The 19155-nt window shown below is 46.3% G+C and overlaps 8 protein-coding genes across 8 annotated transcripts; 3 read left to right on the forward strand and 5 right to left on the reverse strand.

Moving 5' to 3' along the window:
• Positions 1–2814: 2814 nt before the first annotated feature.
• Positions 2815–4405, reverse strand: BGW36DRAFT_36740 (uncharacterized protein). The gene is made up of 3 exons (XM_046214856.1): positions 3512–4405; positions 3125–3442; positions 2815–3074 (listed from the first exon to the last, which is right to left on the reverse strand). Exons 1-3 carry the CDS (start codon positions 4088–4090, stop codon positions 2964–2966), a joined length of 1008 nt encoding a protein of 335 aa, XP_046069110.1. The 5' UTR covers positions 4091–4405; the 3' UTR covers positions 2815–2963.
• Positions 4406–4507: 102 nt separating this feature from the next.
• BGW36DRAFT_399943 (uncharacterized protein) lies at positions 4508–4895 on the reverse strand (the record flags this gene model as incomplete). The annotated part of the gene is made up of 3 exons (XM_046218582.1): positions 4508–4562; positions 4625–4707; positions 4785–4895. The coding sequence occupies 3 exons, from the start codon at positions 4893–4895 to the stop codon at positions 4508–4510; spliced, it is 249 nt and encodes an 82-aa protein (XP_046069111.1).
• A 465-nt stretch (positions 4896–5360) lies between these two features.
• On the reverse strand, positions 5361–6563 carry BGW36DRAFT_437165 (uncharacterized protein; the record flags this gene model as incomplete). Its single annotated transcript, XM_046221460.1, has 6 exons — positions 5361–5503; positions 5550–5698; positions 5798–5831; positions 5885–6217; positions 6273–6385; positions 6542–6563. The coding sequence occupies 6 exons, from the start codon at positions 6561–6563 to the stop codon at positions 5477–5479; spliced, it is 678 nt and encodes a 225-aa protein (XP_046069112.1). The 3' UTR covers positions 5361–5476.
• Positions 6564–7076: 513 nt separating this feature from the next.
• Positions 7077–8910, forward strand: BGW36DRAFT_386183 (aquaporin-like protein). Its single transcript, XM_046216993.1, has 6 exons — positions 7077–7210; positions 7265–7760; positions 7839–7899; positions 7953–8196; positions 8251–8479; positions 8548–8910. The coding sequence occupies exons 2-6, from the start codon at positions 7466–7468 to the stop codon at positions 8712–8714; spliced, it is 996 nt and encodes a 331-aa protein (XP_046069113.1). The 5' UTR covers positions 7077–7210; positions 7265–7465; the 3' UTR covers positions 8715–8910.
• A 1612-nt stretch (positions 8911–10522) lies between these two features.
• BGW36DRAFT_263037 (uncharacterized protein) lies at positions 10523–11155 on the forward strand (the record flags this gene model as incomplete). The annotated part of the gene is made up of 1 exon (XM_046210090.1): positions 10523–11155. A coding segment is annotated over one exon (633 nt), but the record flags the coding sequence as incomplete, so codon positions are not given.
• Positions 11156–11633: 478 nt separating this feature from the next.
• On the reverse strand, positions 11634–15603 carry BGW36DRAFT_302460 (putative VPS9 domain protein; the record flags this gene model as incomplete). Its single annotated transcript, XM_046211786.1, has 3 exons — positions 11634–15184; positions 15235–15475; positions 15526–15603. 3 exons carry the CDS (start codon positions 15601–15603, stop codon positions 11634–11636), a joined length of 3870 nt encoding a protein of 1289 aa, XP_046069115.1.
• Positions 15604–15941: 338 nt separating this feature from the next.
• On the reverse strand, positions 15942–17182 carry BGW36DRAFT_386187 (uncharacterized protein). Its single transcript, XM_046216994.1, has one exon. It carries the CDS (start codon positions 16924–16926, stop codon positions 16210–16212), a length of 717 nt encoding a protein of 238 aa, XP_046069116.1. The 5' UTR covers positions 16927–17182; the 3' UTR covers positions 15942–16209.
• A 177-nt stretch (positions 17183–17359) lies between these two features.
• Positions 17360–19002, forward strand: BGW36DRAFT_301989 (putative mitochondrial inner membrane translocase subunit TIM44; the record flags this gene model as incomplete). The annotated part of the gene is made up of 2 exons (XM_046211737.1): positions 17360–18270; positions 18327–19002. 2 exons carry the CDS (start codon positions 17360–17362, stop codon positions 19000–19002), a joined length of 1587 nt encoding a protein of 528 aa, XP_046069117.1.
• Positions 19003–19155: the final 153 nt, after the last annotated feature.

Raw genomic sequence — 19155 nt, forward strand, 5'->3', positions numbered from 1 at the left:
TGGGTGGAGCGCTGCATGTGTTCCCAGCCTACTACTGGATGTGATAAAGATCACGCAGGCACAAACCACTCACCACACAAGCGCGCCTCGGGTTGACCGCGTCGAGACGACTGCGACGAAAACAATGCTCTCAACTGTATTGCCGAGTAATTTTGTGTGTATCGGCGTTATCGCGCGTCGCAAGGAGGGGACCAAGTAATGTTCCCTATCGATAGGGACTTCCCTAGCGGCCGGCCGCGTACCCGGGATAAATAATGATAATGACGATTGCTGGTGGACGAGCTTCCAGCCAGCTAAAAGTTGTCGCCTAGACGGGTGTTAGATCAGATAATCGACTCGATGGTTCTGGCTTGCTTACGGGGAATTAAGAACGTCTGCTGTCTTCTTAACTTGCAATATACCGAGGCTGCGATCAAAGATATCAAGAGCAGGAATGGAGGAGAGGCAACATTCTTGAGTAGGAAGTGTGATAGGATAGTCATACGCCGTTGTCGCCGGCCCCCGTGACCATCGCGAGACTCATGAATCAGACGTCGCAAACAGCCCCTAGCCAAGGATCGCCAGCTGGTGATTAGCAGCGCGAGCCTCGGATTGATGGCAGAAGCTTAATGGTGCACACACACTAAGCCCTCACTAACAGCATTAAACACGGCGAGGAAGCAAGGATGTGATACAGCGAGGAAGGTGGGGGTCGCTGCTTGGGAAGGAGCCATGCAGTGTCTGTCTGTACGACCGCGTTGACCCGCTACTTCTATCTTTATTCAATACTCGTCTATCGTTTATCAAGTTGACCTTGTTCATTCATATTATATTCTACCTACTCCAGTATTGTCCCAATCTTTCTGCGCCTCTATGGCTGGTGTCCTGTCTGTGTCCACCTCATGTCATCAGTCACTACACTAGGCCTTTGTTTAGATCGGTCCATCCATACAACGGAGTGGTACGGCAATAGTTCACAATAGCACTTTCGGGGCCGAAATTAGTATTGTCAGCTATTGGGCTCTTTACTTGCCCTTTGGCCTTGCTTTTTCTTTCCCTTCTTTCTTCTCTCCTTCGCCCTTCCTGTTGCGCGTGCTAATCACGACCGCAGTGGCCCCCTAAGCAACGTCGCCTGTGGAGGGAAATCACATTGATTTGAGTGGGTGGCAAGCGTAATGGCAAGGGGGCCGCTTTGTCCCCTCCGATCTTATATCACTAGCTTCTCATAGGATGTGTTGATACAATCGCCGCTGATGCGGTCAACAATGAAATTCTGATGAATAAGAGAGAACATAATGGTAGTGAGGAACGGATGAAATGAAAGAAAGAAGGAAAAAATAGCCATTGGATGCATTGACAATGACTTCGGCTGACCATTGTTTTAAATTGTGAGATTCCTCGGCCTTTTTTTTGTATTCTTTTTTTATATAAAACGGATCCAGTCAGAATTCCAATTTCCACTAACTAGTAATTATCATGCAAGATTGCAAACCGGCGCGACTGGTGGAGGGATGGGCAGCAAATCGTCAAAGCCTCAGCTCAGATGCCCGGTCTGATTAGATGTCTGACGGGCTGTCCACCACACCGCGAAGTCCGTATTGGGCAGATGAAAAGACCAATCCTCAGGCTGTTCCTGGATAACAACTCACCCGCTCCCTATACCCATCCTTACGATGGCCAGTGGGGAGAAAGGACCGGATAGCTACTTGACTAATCTGCTACGATATCCAAGTTCTACTAATTATTTACTAATATTCAGCACAGAACCCTTACCAGACTGCTACTCTGCATGCAAATAAACAGCGAATTGACTAGGATTGGCTCCACGTCAATTGAAGGTTCACTCGCCGTGCGTACGAGTAACCAGAAGCTGCATAAAATCCTAAAACCAAGAACTGCTTTTAGTTACCGTCAAATTCTCAAACTGAGTTTTCTGCCAGCAATATGGCCAACTCATCAGCGAGACAAGCCGAGTGGGTTCGCAGCCTTATGCGTCACGTTCTTTTTGGGAGACGTCAAACAAACCCTTTATTAATAGCAGCAACTTGAATACATTATCTGCCAATAAAACCCTTTATCTAGTGCATTCAAATTCTGATTCAATTCCTATCCCTTGATAAATAGCCCTATATAAACAAAAGAACAAAAACTGAAAGCGACAAAAAGAATTATTCTTTGAACATGAAAGAACCCACTACCCCGCAAGAAATACCATGTGCCCAGTATCCTCTGCAATAACCATCGGAAGTAACATGCAAGCAATCCACCAAAAAGAGGCACAGATGCATGCCTACCTAACCTTCCGAAGAAGAAGAAAAAACAAACAACCCAAAATAAAATTAATTGAGCCTGAGACGTTTATTAATATCCATCATGGCCCGGCGCCTTGCAGACGAAGACCCATCGGGGGTCACCAAAGCGGGTCTCGATGCTTCACCGCCAGAATGACTGCATTACTCGATCGTGCTGTGCAGCCACCATGTTGCATGTGTAATTGAAATAGAGAAAAAAAGAGAGGAAAGGAATAAGTGCAGGATAGAAATATCCCGAGACAATGTTAATTGGTTATGCAGGTAATTACAATCAAAATTTGCGGTCTTGTCTTCAGTTCGGTGCGATTTAATCGTTTGCATATAGATGTTCAGAGAAGTTGGAAAGGTTGAAGAGAAGGGTGAGTGGCTCAACATTAGGTTCTATATTCCTGATCGCGCAAGCCATTGCTCCATATAGCATACAAGGATATAAAAGACACCACCATACACAGACAGCTACAGGACCATGACCAAGCTACAAATACAATTCCCCAGAACAAAACAAATGGAAACGTGACACAGAGGCAGGACCGGATATCAGCGAACCCCAATAAACAACAGGCTCGCAAGCGAAAATTCATACCAAAACATCATTGGAACGTTTGAAGGAAATAAAACACAAAATGAACGGCGTGAGTATTACCTGCGCCGTTGATTCGATGACGTATACTCTTATGGGCTCGCCTTCTCGGGTTTTCTCAGAGTCACGGGATCTTGGCCGTAGACTTCACGGTATTCTCTGATATAACGTTCCCTGTCCTGTTGCGCCCTTGTCACGAATTTCTATTTTGACATCAGTTACCAGTAACAGAACAACTTTGCGGTGTACATACCTGCTTCTCCTCCTCGGACATGTTTTCAAATTCAGCCTTGACATGGCGGCCTTTTTCTTGGATTGACATGTGCTTGAGATCTCCGCTCTCCCCCCGCTCAGTGCTAAACAGGATGAACGTGTTCAAAGGGCGCTTCACTTGACGCTCATCTTTAATCTGATGGAGCTTCACGGGATATCGCCTATCCTCGGTGAGAGCCAACAACCGTTTGCGGGCATAATTGGCCTCTTTGATTTGTAAAGGAGTGTGCGAGTTCACCCATGCAGTATAAGCTCTCTCGTTGGCCTGTTTGTTCTGGGCTGCTTGGTCTTGGAGTGCCTGTGGGTTGAAAAGAAACATGTATCAGCCAACAAACCCAATTAACCAACAGGAAGAAATAGCACAAACCTCGCGTTCACTTGAAGACAAGTTTTGAAAGTCGGCAGAGATCTCACGGAAAGTCGCAGCTAAGTCCCTAGATGTGTTACCCCGAAGCTTCTGCTGGACGAACAGATTCCAGGGCGCTACGCCAGCAAGCTTAGGTTCATTCTCTTTCAAAGATGCTACCAGGAGTGTCTTGATCTCTTCCTTTAGCTTGGCGGCCTGTTTGGAAGCTTTCTTCTTTTCCAGCTGCTCGGGAGTCAGCTCTTTCTTAGCCGCTGGCTTTGCGGTCTTCTTCGTAGTCTTTTTCTTTTGTGTCTTGTTGGTTGCAGACTTCTTTGCGGTTGCTTTGCCAGTATGTGCCTTTGGGCGGCCGCGGCCGGTGGCAGCTGTAGCGTAGGACTTGGCCCACGCGTTTGTGCTGGCAAGAATAGCAATTGGTGAGTTGACGGCCTTGGTTACACTGGGCGTGCGAGTGCTGGATAGGCGAGACACGCGTCGGAGGTGGCCTGTGGCAGGGGAGGCACGAGTGGAGAGAGGAGCTGTCTGGTGTAGGGTCAAGCGCTGGAAGACGCGGCGCCCACGACGGGCGAAGACGAATTGCATGGCTGCTGCTTGGAGTCGTAGGTGGTCGTAGGTGCTGGGTCGTCAAAAAACCCAGTGGATGAAGGCAGGCGTTGTCGTAGGTGATGTGATGTCCGCTTGGCCGCAACAAGGGCTGAAGACCAACGCCTGACTGGGCTGGGCTGTGGGGAGAAGGAGCTTCCAGGAGGCTGGGCTTAACGGATGGCGTCCTTTAATTGGCTGCTGCCCGTGCCGCTACGTTTTGAATTTTCCGAATCCGGCTAGTGTGCACGTGACGGGCCTTTCGCTTGGTGCGCTACTTCGCAGTGTTCGCAGTATATGGCATTACCTATCATTAAATAATAGCTATAACTATATGTACCCAATACAAAATTCATCAAGAAAATCAACCGAGAGAGCTCATTCAGTCATTGCTCATGATCTCGTCTCTCGTCCGCCTTAGCCATACCGAACATCCCGTACAGTTCCGTCGTCATCCACATGGATATTCAGTCTAGGCGCAGGTCAGGTCATCCAGAAATGGGATCGAGAATCAGCACTGGAAGATGCACATACCTATCAGGCTTATAGTCGGCAGTAGTCATGTCATTGGGTTTCACCACGCGGTGGTTCGACGGCAAATCGGTCTTTGCGAAGGACTGTTATAGTGGCATTAGCTGGTCAGTGCATGGGTCTTGGAAAATGATGCAATCGCTAGTGAGTGAGTAGATCGTACAATTTCATCATTCGTAGAGTCGGTCAGTTTCTTGCCGAGCAGCTTCTCGACCCAGTCGGTCTTTTCGTTTCCGGTCAAGGAAGAGTTTATTCCTGGGACAACAAGAGGCATTTTAGATAAACTCTGGATGTAGCGATTGGTTGCGTTGACGGTAGTAAATGTGTTCTGCTTGTTCTCTTGAGTGTAGGAAGCAACGGTTGAGAGCTGCATGCCTTTCTTATATTTAACAATAGGGTTGCCTAGATGACGTCGTTGAGTGATGTCACTGCAGCCCAATCAGACGCCACCAGGCCTTCTCCGCGATCGTTCTCATAAAGATAGAACATATAGAAAATATAGAAAATAGTCTCAACACATCGGAAATCTTAATAGAATATCTAGACACACTTCGTCCTCTATATAGCTTTGAGGATTTGCAGCCTCCATGCCCAAAGACTCAATTGATGCATTTACTTAGATACGGCATCTTGCGTGGTCAAGCACGCAGTTCATTTCTTATTATAATGGGTGCAATTAGAAGAATGAAACAACTTTCCCCACTCATCAACTCTCATAGAATCATCAAATATCGGATTCCACCATGCAAATAATAGCATATTTGTGCTCGGGAGCCTGATATGCGTAGGCATACATAACGATTTGAAAAAAAGTTACAGCAACTACTTTCCAATTAGAGGAAAGAGGCGAGAGGTCTACCTCGCCATCCAACCGCCATCGACCTGAAATTGTTAATTAAGGTAAACTTAGGGTAAGGAGGTTACTAACAGTAATAATCTGTCCAGTAATATATGAACTAGCTTTGCTAGCAAGAAAGGCCACTGTTCCTTTGAAATCATCTGGCTCTCCCCATTTTCCACTGGGAATTAGGTCCATGATAGATTTGTAATAATCATTATTCGGGTCAGATCTTGTGTCTGTATTCATATCCGTAGCAATTTATCTGTTTAAAATTAGTCCCTCTCCAAAATATCAAGGCTAGTTATTAATCTATCCTGGAGCAATAGCATTTACACGGATGCCATGAATCGCCCATTCGTTGGAGAGTGCCTTGGTCAACATGGCAACTCCACCTTTGCTTAAGCATACCCTGGCATTATCACTCCTCCTTGAAATGAAGCTAAGCTGGCTGTGTTTATTATAACTCCTTTGATGTTATTCGCAATCCAATGCTTGCCTAGTTCACGACAAAGTCTGAATGTGGAGCCCATATTTACCTGCATGACCTCATCATACGTTTCTTGGCTATAGTCCACAGCCGCAAACCGACGCTGAATGCCAGCTGCGTTTACAAGAATGTCAGTCTTGTGCCTGGAGAATATTTCAGGAATGACTTTTGAAGCCTCGTCCTTGATTTCAAGGTCGGCTGCATAAATGAAGCACTTGCGACCGAGGTTCTCGATTTGGTTTTGAGTTTCTGTTTGAGAGACATTCCGCTCTTGAAATAATTGTTAGAGAAGGTCGGATTAAACGAGGACGGCTTTACGCAACTAAGAGAAGTACAATATCAGCACCTGCTTCTGCAAGCCCGATAGTCATGGATCGCCCAATTCCACGACCGCCCCCGGTGGTGAGGGCGGATTTTCCTTTGATATTAAATAGGTCTATTGTTGATTTGTCTATGGATAAGGTGATGAATGTGCAAAAGGCTTTATATTAATCAATGTTGATTTAAAACAGCGCAGACCTCAATGGTGCACTTGGCATGTATCGTGGTCAACAGGCATTTTTTGATCATACGCGAAAATTAGGGTTAATACATAACAGCCCAGTTGACATCATACATGTAACAGACATGTTTAACAGCCTCTGAATCTGACGTTGCATGGCATTTGAGATTTGGCTGCTGCTTAGTAACTAGAATATTTTGCATCTTTTACCGTCGAAATCGATACTTGTAGGTCATATCCTCTATTTAGATATCGATACCCATCCAGAAACTATGTATCAATTATAGATCCATTAATATATGCAATATTTTACACCCGCAACAGTGTATATAGACCATAAATAATGATACTAGCTACCGTGACGACAGACAGATTAATTCATGATTGGTTAACTAGCGTTAGTTAAGTTAGGCCAAAAAGATGTGACTAAGCTCTTAGTTCTTACTAACATTTATAAGTTAACTAGTTAAGTTAGTTAACATACATCACCACAGCTTATAAAGCATTCTTAGGGATTTATAAGCCCTTACATGTAACTTACTGATTGGACTGTCAATTACTACACTTTTTATTTCATGATATCCTTCATTTTAGAATTTCATAAAGGGTCTTTTTAACTGGTACATGTGATTCGCACTATATTGAAAAAAGTTAGAATTTTCCGGGTTCCCTTGTTCTTCTTTTAAGCGCATCTTGCTTCATATAAATTCTCATTTACCGACCGTGCTAGCAGAATTCTAAATTCAATGTTGGCTTAGCGTAGGCGTGCATATGTACATGAAAGGGGTTCTTCCTAATCGTATCCATGACTAGCATAAGGCGCCGGAAAATCTAGCTATATACAGCATTCCAGCCGCCACCCGGTCCCCAAGAAAAGAATTGAACCTAAATCAATTGACAAGGTCGTACAGCAGTCTAACATTCGAAAAGAGCGTTCCACCAACCACGAAATACTAGGCCTGTTCAAATATTGATATACTAGTCAAATATTATTGATCTTGCCCTAGAGTGGCTATGCCCACGGCGATGGATGTCGAAAATCAAAAATCGACGACTCGTCGAATACGCGCAGCCAACGCAATCACAGCGATTCGACGGCATACAAACTCATCAACCTCAGTTCAAACCCCATTCGCTGGCCGTATAGGAGCAAATCAAGAGTTCACTGTTGATAAGGATGATTCGGAGTATGCCGAGCTGTTAAAAAATGTCCCCGATGCGGCGTCGTCGCTCTCATGGAGCGATTCATTCTCGTTAATACAATTCTTACAGCTTAATTTATGGAAAAGTGCAGTTATAGAAGCTATGGGTACGTCATTGTCTTTGTTGGCCTTATGCAGAGACAGCCTTGTGTCGTTTAAAACGCCACGCTGACTTTCATCTACAGGGACTTGCCTTCTAGTATATATCAGCTGCTTCATGGCCATCGGCTTGTCAGGTGTAGTGAAGTCAGAAGCCATTGATATATGAGGTGTATTAACATGCAACTAAAATCAAATAGGGACTTTTCATCCGGACCTTTCGTGCCGAGTTTAGTAGCAGGTTTTGCGAATTGGATCCTTCTTTCACTATTCATCTTTTCGACTGGACCTTTGTCAGGCGGTCATTTAAATCCTATGATTACAATGGCAACTTTTTTCGCTAGGCTCTCCACCTTTCCCAGAAGTGTCTTGTACATCGGTTTTCAACTACTTGGGGCGTCCGTTGCAGGTTTCCTTTTGAGGGCAAGTTTGAATAGCAGATCTGTAAGCGAGTGCATCCCATCAATGTTACTGTAAGATAGCTAACTTATTTTGTAGTTCTTTGTTCCAGGCTGCAACTTTGATCCAAATGTTATACCTATTGGCAGTGCCTTTACAATCGAGTGCACTGTTGACTTTCTAGCTGTTTTTCTGGCGTTTGGCATTGGCTTAGACCCACGACAGAAAGCTGTGTATGGCCCTTCACTCGGGCCCATCCTTGTCGGACTGATCCTTGGCATATCGAGCTTCGCGACAGGTTTTACTGTGACTGGGTATAGCGGTTACTGTATGTAAACACGGCCTTTTCTTCTTCTTCAATTTATTTGCTAATAATTGGGACTTTGGTTTATATAGCTGGAAACCCTGCTAGGTGTTTTGGGGCTATGGTTGGCACACACTTCTACTCATATCATTGGGTACATTGGATAGCGCCCCTGACAGCTTCAATCATACATGGCATCATATATTGGGCGGTTCCACCTCGACCATACCACAGCGTCGTAACTAGAACAGCAACCTGAAGGATCATACCCTGAACGAATATTTTCAGAGTGATGCGCCATTACAGCACAATCTCACTGTTCTTAATGAACTAAATATCTGTGCATTTCAATGTAGCTTCTTAGACTATTTACCAAGTCTTCTTTTACATGTACGTAGCCTGGCAGCAGGTCAAGGTTGCTGTTCTTAAAATACACTTGATCATAGGAAAACATTACTGTAACTCCATGGGTCTTTTGTACAGCATGAACCAGTCAACGGGTTAAGCAATGGCTCGAGGCCACAACAGTATTGGTGATACGTTGAACTACATGTAAGAGTAAAGGAAGAATTCCAATTGGCGGTTATCTCTGGTTTCGGGTCTAAGCACATATGTAAGTCGACGAAAGGAACCTGTCTTATATATTTTAATTTCGACTTAGACTGCGGGTTGATTGATTGCTTATTTCCGGATCGACTGAGTCGACGAGATTGAGTACATAAAATTAACTTACGCTTCTAAAGAATCACCACAATAAGATTGAATTTGAAATACTGTGTGTGAAGGCCATATAATTTTATTGGACTAGCTACAATTTATATCGACATCCACTTTATAGAGGTATTGTTGGATCACAGATAAGGTGGCTAATCACCACCACAGCGATTAGGATATAAAGATTATTTAGCTAAAAAGACAATATCTATTTCTTTCTGGTCGTGGGATCAAAATTCAAAAGCAGCCTAGGGGCTCTTTACAGTCATTGAAGGAGTCGATATTCGGCGATGAACTCCAAGAAATAGCGGTTTCTAATGATAGAACCAACAGCCGTCAAAGCATTAGCTAACCAACAGGCCCAACACATCTTGTCGACCCAATCGGCGTATTACGAGCCAGTCAGGAAATCAGGGCCCAACTAGCAGCGAATTAGGGCTAGGGCGCAGCGTTAGGTCGACTGCGGCTGAGCAAAGCCCGAATACAAACGCAGACCGTATATGTCCTGAGCCGTGACTGGTCATAGACTAAATCACGCCAACAGTCTTTTAATTTTATCCTGCCAGCACGGCAACGATGTTGTGGGTTGAAGTGTCTGGAGCTTGGCTCGAAAAGCTAGGCGAACCGGAACAGATGATCGCAATTTGACCCTTTAATATTGAAGTTCCGTTCGTATTGCTCAGTGAACAGCCAGCAACTAGCCGAGAGCCTCACGGCTGGCTGAGCCTCTTTCGAGGCTGGAAATAATCCATGGATGATTTTAAAACTACCAGCGTGATCACATCTTTCAAACTCGCATCCGGGAGTCTATTATTGGCCCGAGGAGTCACTACCGTTATGTTAGTTGCTCTCTATTAGACTTGCACTTGCCACCTAGCCTCCTTCAGACTTCAAAGCGCAGCAAGGCTGGATGACGGGATAGTTAGTATGACTGCGCCCACGAGATCCTGACTCGGTTCGTCCCATATTATCTGTGCTTCCCAAGGATAAGGTTACTAGTTCCCTAGTCGGGTTACTAGGCTGAGATACTAGTGAAGTATTCTAAACGAGGCGGTGTTTGTGAGTTTTCTAAGATTGGCTCATCGGATATCGGATAATGCGAGGTTCTTCTTGTTGTCGGTTGAATATAAAATGTGATGAATCCCAAAATACCGTAGAGTACTCGCGCAGGTTTTCCGTACCATAGACCAGTTACATACAAACCTAGATCCTGGAGATCTATTGCTGATCATTGAATGAATCGCCGTTGATATCGCCTCTGCTTAGTATTGAAGCGCTGGACTCGACTTTTACTTCCTTCCCAACCCTTACTCTCCTTTCTACCTTCCATTAGCCCCTCAATCCATCCTCAAAATGTATACTTCCGCGTTGCTCTTGCTCGGAGCTTCTTCTTGTGCCTTCGCGGCTCCTACCTGGACCGATGTAGTCTCGAGAACAGTATCGACTATTCACACTCGCGACTCTGGAGACTCAGACAAAAGCAACGGGATCACCATTGCAGGAATCGTCATCGGCGTGGTTTTTGCCGTCATCATTGCTGGCGTTCTAGTTATGTATCTCTTCAGCAGCGACAACTGCATCACGCGGCGCGGCTGGTACCAGAGTCTTCGACAAAGGAAGAAAAGCAAAGTCCAATCACAGCATCTCAGTCCATTCGACGACGACCAGGAAGCGCTGACAAAACGCGCCTCGTTTCAATCGGAGCGCGAGTCTATCATGTTCAGTAGAAGCCGTGCGTCGTCACTACAGTTCGCCGTGGTTGAAGAGACAGATCAATCGCAGCGAAGATCGTCGCAGCAGATTTATGTGTTACGGGGCGACACGTATGTGCCGATGCACCAGGTGGATACGATAAACACTGAGCAACCTCGCCCTGCGATAGAGAGGAGGAGAGAAAGTCAAACCGACGACAACATTTCGCCCATAGATGACCAGGCATCATCGCATCCGAGTATCCCGGTTGTCGTGACACCTCCTCTGGAGAGTACAGAACTGCACCACCCTGTGGAAGACGTTACACACATTACTAGTGTGGATCGCCATCAAGCTGCACGAGACCAATCTATACCGTTAACGCAGAATTCGTCATAGATATCGTGTCGAGAGTAACTTCTGAATCTGATTTTACTTGTTGTTGGGACATACCTCTGTATAATCACATTTTGGTAACTTGATGTCTTTAGCGATGTGTTTAGAAATCCTTTGAGGAGAACTTAACGTCCTTTTTCTCTTCCTGTACGGAAGCATTGTATATACCAAGGCGTAAATGATATTATTGACTCTGATTAAAGTGAAGATTAATTTTCCGTTCAAGACACGTTTCTTGATCCTGGGATGATCTAATATGAGACAGGGAAGACATTATGCAAAATTATCTATAATGAATTCATATCTATAAAAACACACAGAGACGAAGGGGAGAGACGAATCATGAACCCACCACTTGATCAAATGGTAGTATTTGTCACGAATTCGCTTCCTTGATAGCTCGCAGGCAGCGTTCTAGACGTCGTCCGCGCTCCCTCTCTTGGACCACCGTCGCCTTGACGAAAGCACGGATTGCATCTCGTCCAACCTTTTCACGCCAAGATGTCCATCCAGCAAGCTCACCGACCACAATGTCTTTGTTCCAGGATACTTCTCGGGCTAATCGTGAGGCCTGAGCTTCAGACTCACTAATCTTCTGTTCCAAATCTCGTATATTTTTCTGCCGAGATTCTTCCAACACAGGAAGATTGAGATTGAATTTCCGGGGTAAGGACGATGAGACGAGTGATGATCTCGATCGCGAGAGATTACGGTTTGTCGATGCGAGAATGTCAACGAGTCTACCGGGGCGAGAAAGTGCATTCGAAATGGCCGTGGTCGTACTTTGTATTGAGGTGATAGTTGTGAGAAATTGGAGAAGAGGAGATGAATCTGAGGTTGATGTGGCTACCGCTGCAGCATACCGAGCAAAAGCGTCGATATGCGAGGTGGGCAAGGCATTAGTTGGCGCTCTCAGTGTTGAAAGGCTAGATGAACATAGTATAGCAGCGTCACCGAAATCGAATGCCGCATGTTGCAACGAGTGCCCTCGCCTGATGACGCTCCGAGTGTTGGCATGAGCAGCTCGAACAATATCCTGAGCTTGAGATACAAATTGCTCCGTGTCCCGTATGCCCTCGGGGCTTATTGGGTCATAGTCATCATATATGGACTCGTACAATACCGACGCTTTACGTTGGGATCGATCGACCATCATGTCAGGCTGGAGTTCAGGTACAAGGAAGAATTCCCAAAGCATCTCATGCGTCGAAAAGGTTGGATGCGCAAGCAGCACTTTCAAGAACTCGTCAAGTCGATCTTGCGTATCATGGAGAACAGCTCGAGATGGTTTTGAATGGACTTGAAACGGGTTTCGAACCTCAGATAGAAGCGGGATATATGAAGCTGGATGCTCCACCGCGAGACATTTAGCTAAATTTTCAAAATCAGCAAATGAACGGCGGCATGTGGTTATACTGTAAGTAGTTGTAGTAGGCCGAGATGTTCCATTAGTTGCATCGCTACTTAGAACCGGAGCACCTGACTTCAAAATGAAGCGTACCGTCGCATCTTCCACAAAGTACGAGCGAACGACAGTGGTTATTCGACTAGTAACATCGTGCGGGCTAGATGGTGGGTTCAGGAGTAAGATCAGATCATCGATTTTATTCCGGACTTCGTCATCTTTGGCAAGTTCAATAGCTGTCAGGCCGCGGTTTTCCTTGATATGTATGTCCACTCTCGGGTCTGCCAGCAGCTTGCGCATCTGATCTACACGGCCATATTTGCTAGCCATCATTAGTGGTGTGAATTTCTTCTCGTTCGTGGCATTTGGGTCACAGTCGGTTTCCGAGAGAATTCGTATTGTAATCAAGGGATCGCTAACGATATGCAGAAGCGTATTACCCTTCAAATCAACGTGATCCTCTAGCCGTAAAGGTTTTCCATCACCCTGTGCCTGTTGTGCAACAGTCAAGGCTTCATTCACCATGGCTTGATAATTTGGGTGATCATATGACCTGCATATCGCGAAAAGAGGAGTCTGGCCATGTTTGTCCTTCTTTTGCCATGGTAAAAGGTTGCCCAATCTTGCCATTAAATAAGGGGCACTGAACAAATAGTGTGCAACTGTACGTCCTCGAATATCTGCTTTCTCTAGATATCCCACGATTGTAGGCTGGTCTGCCTCTGAGAAGAGAAAGTTAATGATTATTTCGACGGCTTCCTTGTGAGCATGCTGAACAGCTGCACTCAGAAGTGTGGTTCCGTCACGGTTGATGTCTTCCAGAATGAGTTCCAAAGGGTAGTAGTCTTGGAGGTCGAGAAGATATTTCAAAGCTTTGGGTTGGCGGTTTTCCACAGCCATCATTGGTACTGAGTCTCCAGCAGGATCTTGGGTTCGGCTTAATGTCTCTATTGAGGTATCGCCCTCAAGCCCGCTCAGGGTTGATGTAAGAGTAGTTGTTCTGGATAGTAAGGAGACAGCTGATGAGCCTGATAAGCTGCTTACATCCATTGACACCCTTTTGCGGGTCCGTGGCATAGTTTCAGAGGCTGGAAGACCGGCCCATGTTTGGAATGGAAATACATGAGACAATGGAGGAGGGTCTAATGATTCATCGCCTAACTGTGATGCTATCGGCGATTCCATTGAACTTTCATTGAAAGAAGCAAATCTAATTGATTGTTGCTCGGATTGAACTGCGTCGCTGTTGTCCACTTCCGATGTGAGATGAATGGCGGACGTTGCCTCATTGATGCTATATTCATCATCTCCATCGGGCTCCATTATGGTCTTCATTTCTCTGACGTTGCCTGCTTTCGTTGCCTGCCACAGGCGTTTGTTACGCATGCTGGCTCTGCGGAGCGGAGCAGAATCCGTCACGAGATAGGATAGCACGGCTTCAAATGTGCTCAACGCGTAGCCCATTTCGCCGCTCTCGACATCATCCACAAATATAAAGTGTTGCATGTAAAGAAGTCTTGCTTGGAGGCGATGCACCTGAGATCTGATGACCACAACTAGCAGCAGTGAAACAAGAATATCCGCATTGACTGTCAAAGCAGGCATCCAGGTTTTCTCAGATGCTTCAGCCCCTTGTTCTGTCGCCCCAGAACCCGTGACTGTTTTGATAGTAGCCAATAGAACATCTAACATGTCTTGTGGACAAGTTGCACTGTTCATTCTCCGAAACTCTTCTACGCCCCTACTAAGGCGATTTATTAATTCATGCTTGCCGCGAAATCCTCCTTCAATAGTTATGCCAACTTGTGAAACGTCGATATTTTCCATTTGTCGAATCCTCGTATCAAGCTCGGTATCCTCAGACCGACGAAAGCTGCAAAGTCTGGGAAATAATAGTTTTTCATGAACTTGCTGGACAATATAGCGCTCAATAAGTCGCTCCACCAGAGGTCCAGTCAAATCAGTGGTGGCACCAAGAAGAGAAAGCTGTTGTTTGTCCACGAGGCGGAAGAGGTCAATACCTGCTGTGACCGCAGTCTCTAAGCTGCGGCGCATAAGATCTTCATCATCTTCAAAAAATTCCTCAGAATGGAAAGGAAGTCGGTCTGGAGGTAACGAGTCATCATGAAACAGCGGAAGGTCCTCCTTAGCAGGGGATGACGATGACGAATGTGAGGGGGGTGGAGGTAATGGTTTTCCAAGCTCTTTACCAAATTCGCGAAACAATCGTTCGAGTCCCGGTTGCATCTGCCGTGAGATCATTGGGAAATGGGATAATAGTTCCTCAAATGTTTTTATATCGCGCTTGCGAGGGTTCGACGCATCCTCGGGACCGGGTTCGACTGGCGTAGTACTGGCTACAAGAGCTGTATCTGGAGGCACTGCAGGAGCCACTTTTCCTGCATCGAAGGAGCCGATCAGTGGCTTTGAGATATAATATATAAGCCATGGGTGGCTATCATTGTTCGGAGTATAGTAGAGGACATCAGTAAGCAAATGAGCCTGATTGAGCGACTTGAAGCCTAGAAATATATGTTAGAAACGTAAGCGGCCCGGTTGTACCAAAACCCACCCTTATTACTAAATACTGAATTATCCTTGACTATCACAGTACGGCCATTCGCGGTTGACACTTGTTTTGCTTTGGTCCGGGTGTCGCGAACATTGGTGGAATTGAGGGAGCCGATCGAGCTGGGAATTCGCAGGACATGACTTCCAAGGAACTCTTCGGAGGAAACAATGTCGGAGTATAATGCGCCAGATTCTCGGTCCCTCGATCCCAATAGGGACTCGGTGGTAGGCACTAGAAGAACCTATAGATGGTTAGAGATGGAGAGAGGCTTCGGACCCAGGTTGCGCATACATGGTTATCTACCGGGACGCACTGTCCAGGTATAGTGCTTCGAAAGAAGGCACGGATAAAAGGATTTAAAGGGAGCATCCAAAGAGCATTGGATAAACGAGGCACAAAGCATGAAAGCTATGAAGCTGTGCCTAAGTCGTCAATTAAAAGGCTGGTCGGCGAGCTTCCAAGTGCCCGCAAATGCAGCAGACTGCACCAAGACGCGACTGGATAAAAGGGGGGGAGGATGAAGGACAGCAAGAACGCTGAAACAAAAAGATGGCTCAGTTGAGACAAGTGATAATCATCTGGAATATGGCGTTATCTGATGCTTCAGCCTTAATATAATCTGCTAGACGTGGAAGAAGCCATGCTGGTGGAAGCTGATATTCATGATGCCTATCGACACCCGCCATGCGTTCACATGTCACGCTAGTCCGCGCTAGGAAGAGCTCCCCCATATTATTTTTACATGGTTCAACTTTTGTCTACGTTGATGGCCCTGCATCATCATTCACGCCCAAACAATAAATAGTTTCACGACTACTTTATTCTCCAAACATAATATACAGAAATTTGAGGTGTTGGAACCCATATTCATACGATCACCCATTCTCGTGCAGTTGCCACTGTCGCATTCTATTTCGGCTTGGAAAAGAGCGGGCTATCACACTTCTTTTTCTAAGCAGTGTTGACTCCCTCCTTTTAACCAAGTCTGCGCACGTTTCTGCTTCTTGTACCACCGAACTTGAGCCTAGTAGCGTCTGTAACCCGAGTAACAAGCGGTCGAACATTGCGGCCTTCATTGCCCAGCAGTACTTTGGTAAAGGCTTCGCGGCCATGTCCGAAGCCACGAAACACAAGTGTGATGCCGCTGATATCGTGGAGAAAGCCTTTTTCCTGAATCTGTGCGAGAACATGCGAGGATAGCTGGAATGCTGGGTCGTAACCGCCCCGATGGGATTTGCGGAAGCCTATGTTGCCGCACCCGAGGGACATAAGGGGGTCGCCGTTTGGTCGTGTGAGTGTGATTAAGGTATTGTGCTTATGTGCGTAGATATGTAGGTTGTGAGGAGGAGTACGATTGCCGTATGCAGTGAAATGCTGCTCCTGTCTCTTTCGCAAACCATCGATGTAGCTCGCTCCTCGTTGCCCTGCGTTTTGATACCTAGAGTTCATAATACTAAGAACACCATTAAGGCCTTCTGACTGCACTGCCGAGTTGGAGGTTGTTGTTTGGCTTGGCCTCAGAAGATCATTTTCTTTCTGGCGCATGGCATCCTTCGCTGTGGCCGGTGGTGCACGTGTTGAAGATGTGGTTGAAAAGCTCGAGGTACACTCAAAGCGCGATAATGACTGGAACTTGCCACGAGTCGCCCATGGTATGGCTTGCTCTAAAGAATTCCATAACCTTGCCTTCATGGTTGGTCTTGTGGGCGGGTGTGAATGATAATGCCGAGGCCGTCGCAACTCGAGAAGCTAGGCAGGTTGAAATATTTTCTTGGCTGAATTCAATGGGAACCTGAAGGGAGTTGTGAATTAAGAAATTGAAAACAGAAGAGATGCAGAAAGATGGCCACGCTCTTGCACCGTCTTGCTGTGGAAGGGCGTCAGAAAGGAAGGCGGTCTTTGCTGTGAGCAAATGGATTTTCGGGTCTTGGCGCGCTGATCGGGCCTTCTAGGACGAACATTTTCTCCGCCACTGCTCCGAAGCCAAACAGCTCTTCCAGCACCTCCCCTACCATTTCTTTCCTTTTATTTTTCCATTCGGCCGGGCTGTGCTGTGCTTGCCTGGGGAAAGCTGACAGCGCTATCTGTCTTTCGTGTTATCTATTCTCCCCGAGGTGAGCCGAAGATGATTTCCACCGCAAAATTCGCTTCGACGAGCGCAACGCGGACAGCCGCAATTCTACGTGCTTCGCGAAGACCGAATGGCCATAACATTGCGCTCTACAGGCTGTTAAACCAGGCTCAGTCTGGTCTACAAACCAGTTATCCTTCAGGGGCTTCTCTTTCACCTACAGCCTTGCCTCTCTCGTCCTCGTTGCTCCTCAGACGAGGCCTACATTCTACGCCAATCTACAATAAGAACAAAAAGAACTCACAGTCACAACCGGGTCAGGAGAAAGCGAAAACCCAAGAGACTGGCTCTGAATCTGAACCCAATACAGAGAAGGATAATAAAAAGGAAGGGGATCAGAAGGAAGAAGGCTCCGAGTCTCAAGAGGGCGAGAAAAAAGATGCTCCTCCACCTCCACCTCACGGAGATAAGACTCCTTGGCAGGTTTTTACAGAAACATTGCAATCCGAATTCAAAAAGTCGAAGGAATGGGAAGAGTCCACCAAAGCACTTGCATCCTCTGCACACCAATTCACCGAAAGTGAGTCAGTCAAGCGTGCCCGTGCTGCCTATGAAGCAGCTTCGAGTACTGCAACATCGACTACCTCAACCGCTTTGAAGTCAACCGGAAAGGCTATCGGGCAAAGTGCGGCTTGGACATGGAATACACCTGTTGTCAAAGGAGTTCGCAAGGGAGTCTCTGCAACGGGTAAAGGCATTGAAAAGGTCACCAGGCCTGTGCGAGAAACCGAAGCCTACAAGACGGCAGTTGGGGGCGTGAAGGATGCCATAGATGATGGCAGCAGCTCACGGTATGGTGGATGGGTAGAAAAGGAGGAACGCCGACGTCAACGACAGTTGCGTGAGGAAAACGAAGCAAAATCCGGCCGATGGTCAAAGGTCGAAAAGATGGAAGCAGATCCAGAGTGAGTCTATACTTTTTTTTTCATATATCTTCGATGTGATGCTTACTTTATTGTAGAGCCGGCACGAATTTGACAGTGCACAAAGATGCCGCCTGGAAAGAATCTTGGCGCGGTTTCCGCGACTCGAGTCCCATGATGCAGAAGCTCTTCTCCCTTAAAGATACCTATAACGAATCCGAAAATCCTCTTATCTCAACAGCCCGAAGCATTTCAGATCGAGTTGCCGGGTTTTTTGCCGAGAACGAGACCGCTAAAGTTATCAAGAAATTCCGCGAGATGGACCCCAGCTTCCAACTGGAACCATTTCTTCGGGAGATGCGCGAATACATCTTACCCGAAGTTCTGGATGCATATGTCAAAGGAGATGCTGAGACTCTGAAGCTTTGGCTTTCAGATGCGCAATTCTCAGTGTACTCTGCATTGGCGCAGCAGTATACCACACTCGGATTGAAGTCAGATGGCCGCATTCTGGATATCCGAGGCGTAGATATTGCCAACGCCCGCATGCTGGATCCTGGCGATATTCCTGTTTTTGTGATCACCTGCCGCACTCAGGAAGTTCATGTTTACCGCAACGCTAAAACCAACGAGCTAGCTGCTGGCATGGAAGATCGTGTCCAGCTTGTCACATACGCCATCGGCGTTACTAGGATTCCTGAAGACGTCAACAACCCGGAGACCCGAGGTTGGAGAATGATCGAATTACAAAAAGCAGCAAGAGACTACATCTAATGTTTCTTTATACGGTCACGGTATTAACTAGGAAATTTTCTGGATGGCCTCAATAGGGTCATTACGGACTAGGCTATTGTTTTAATCATCTGATTGTACCATATTTATCGTGCATACTAGACACTGGCGGGATGGAGTATATTGTGTCAAGGT

The sequence above is a fragment of the Talaromyces proteolyticus genome (genome assembly GCF_021365285.1).
Source record: "Talaromyces proteolyticus strain PMI_201 chromosome Unknown BGW36scaffold_10, whole genome shotgun sequence".
Taxonomy (NCBI): Eukaryota; Fungi; Ascomycota; class Eurotiomycetes; order Eurotiales; family Trichocomaceae; genus Talaromyces; species Talaromyces proteolyticus.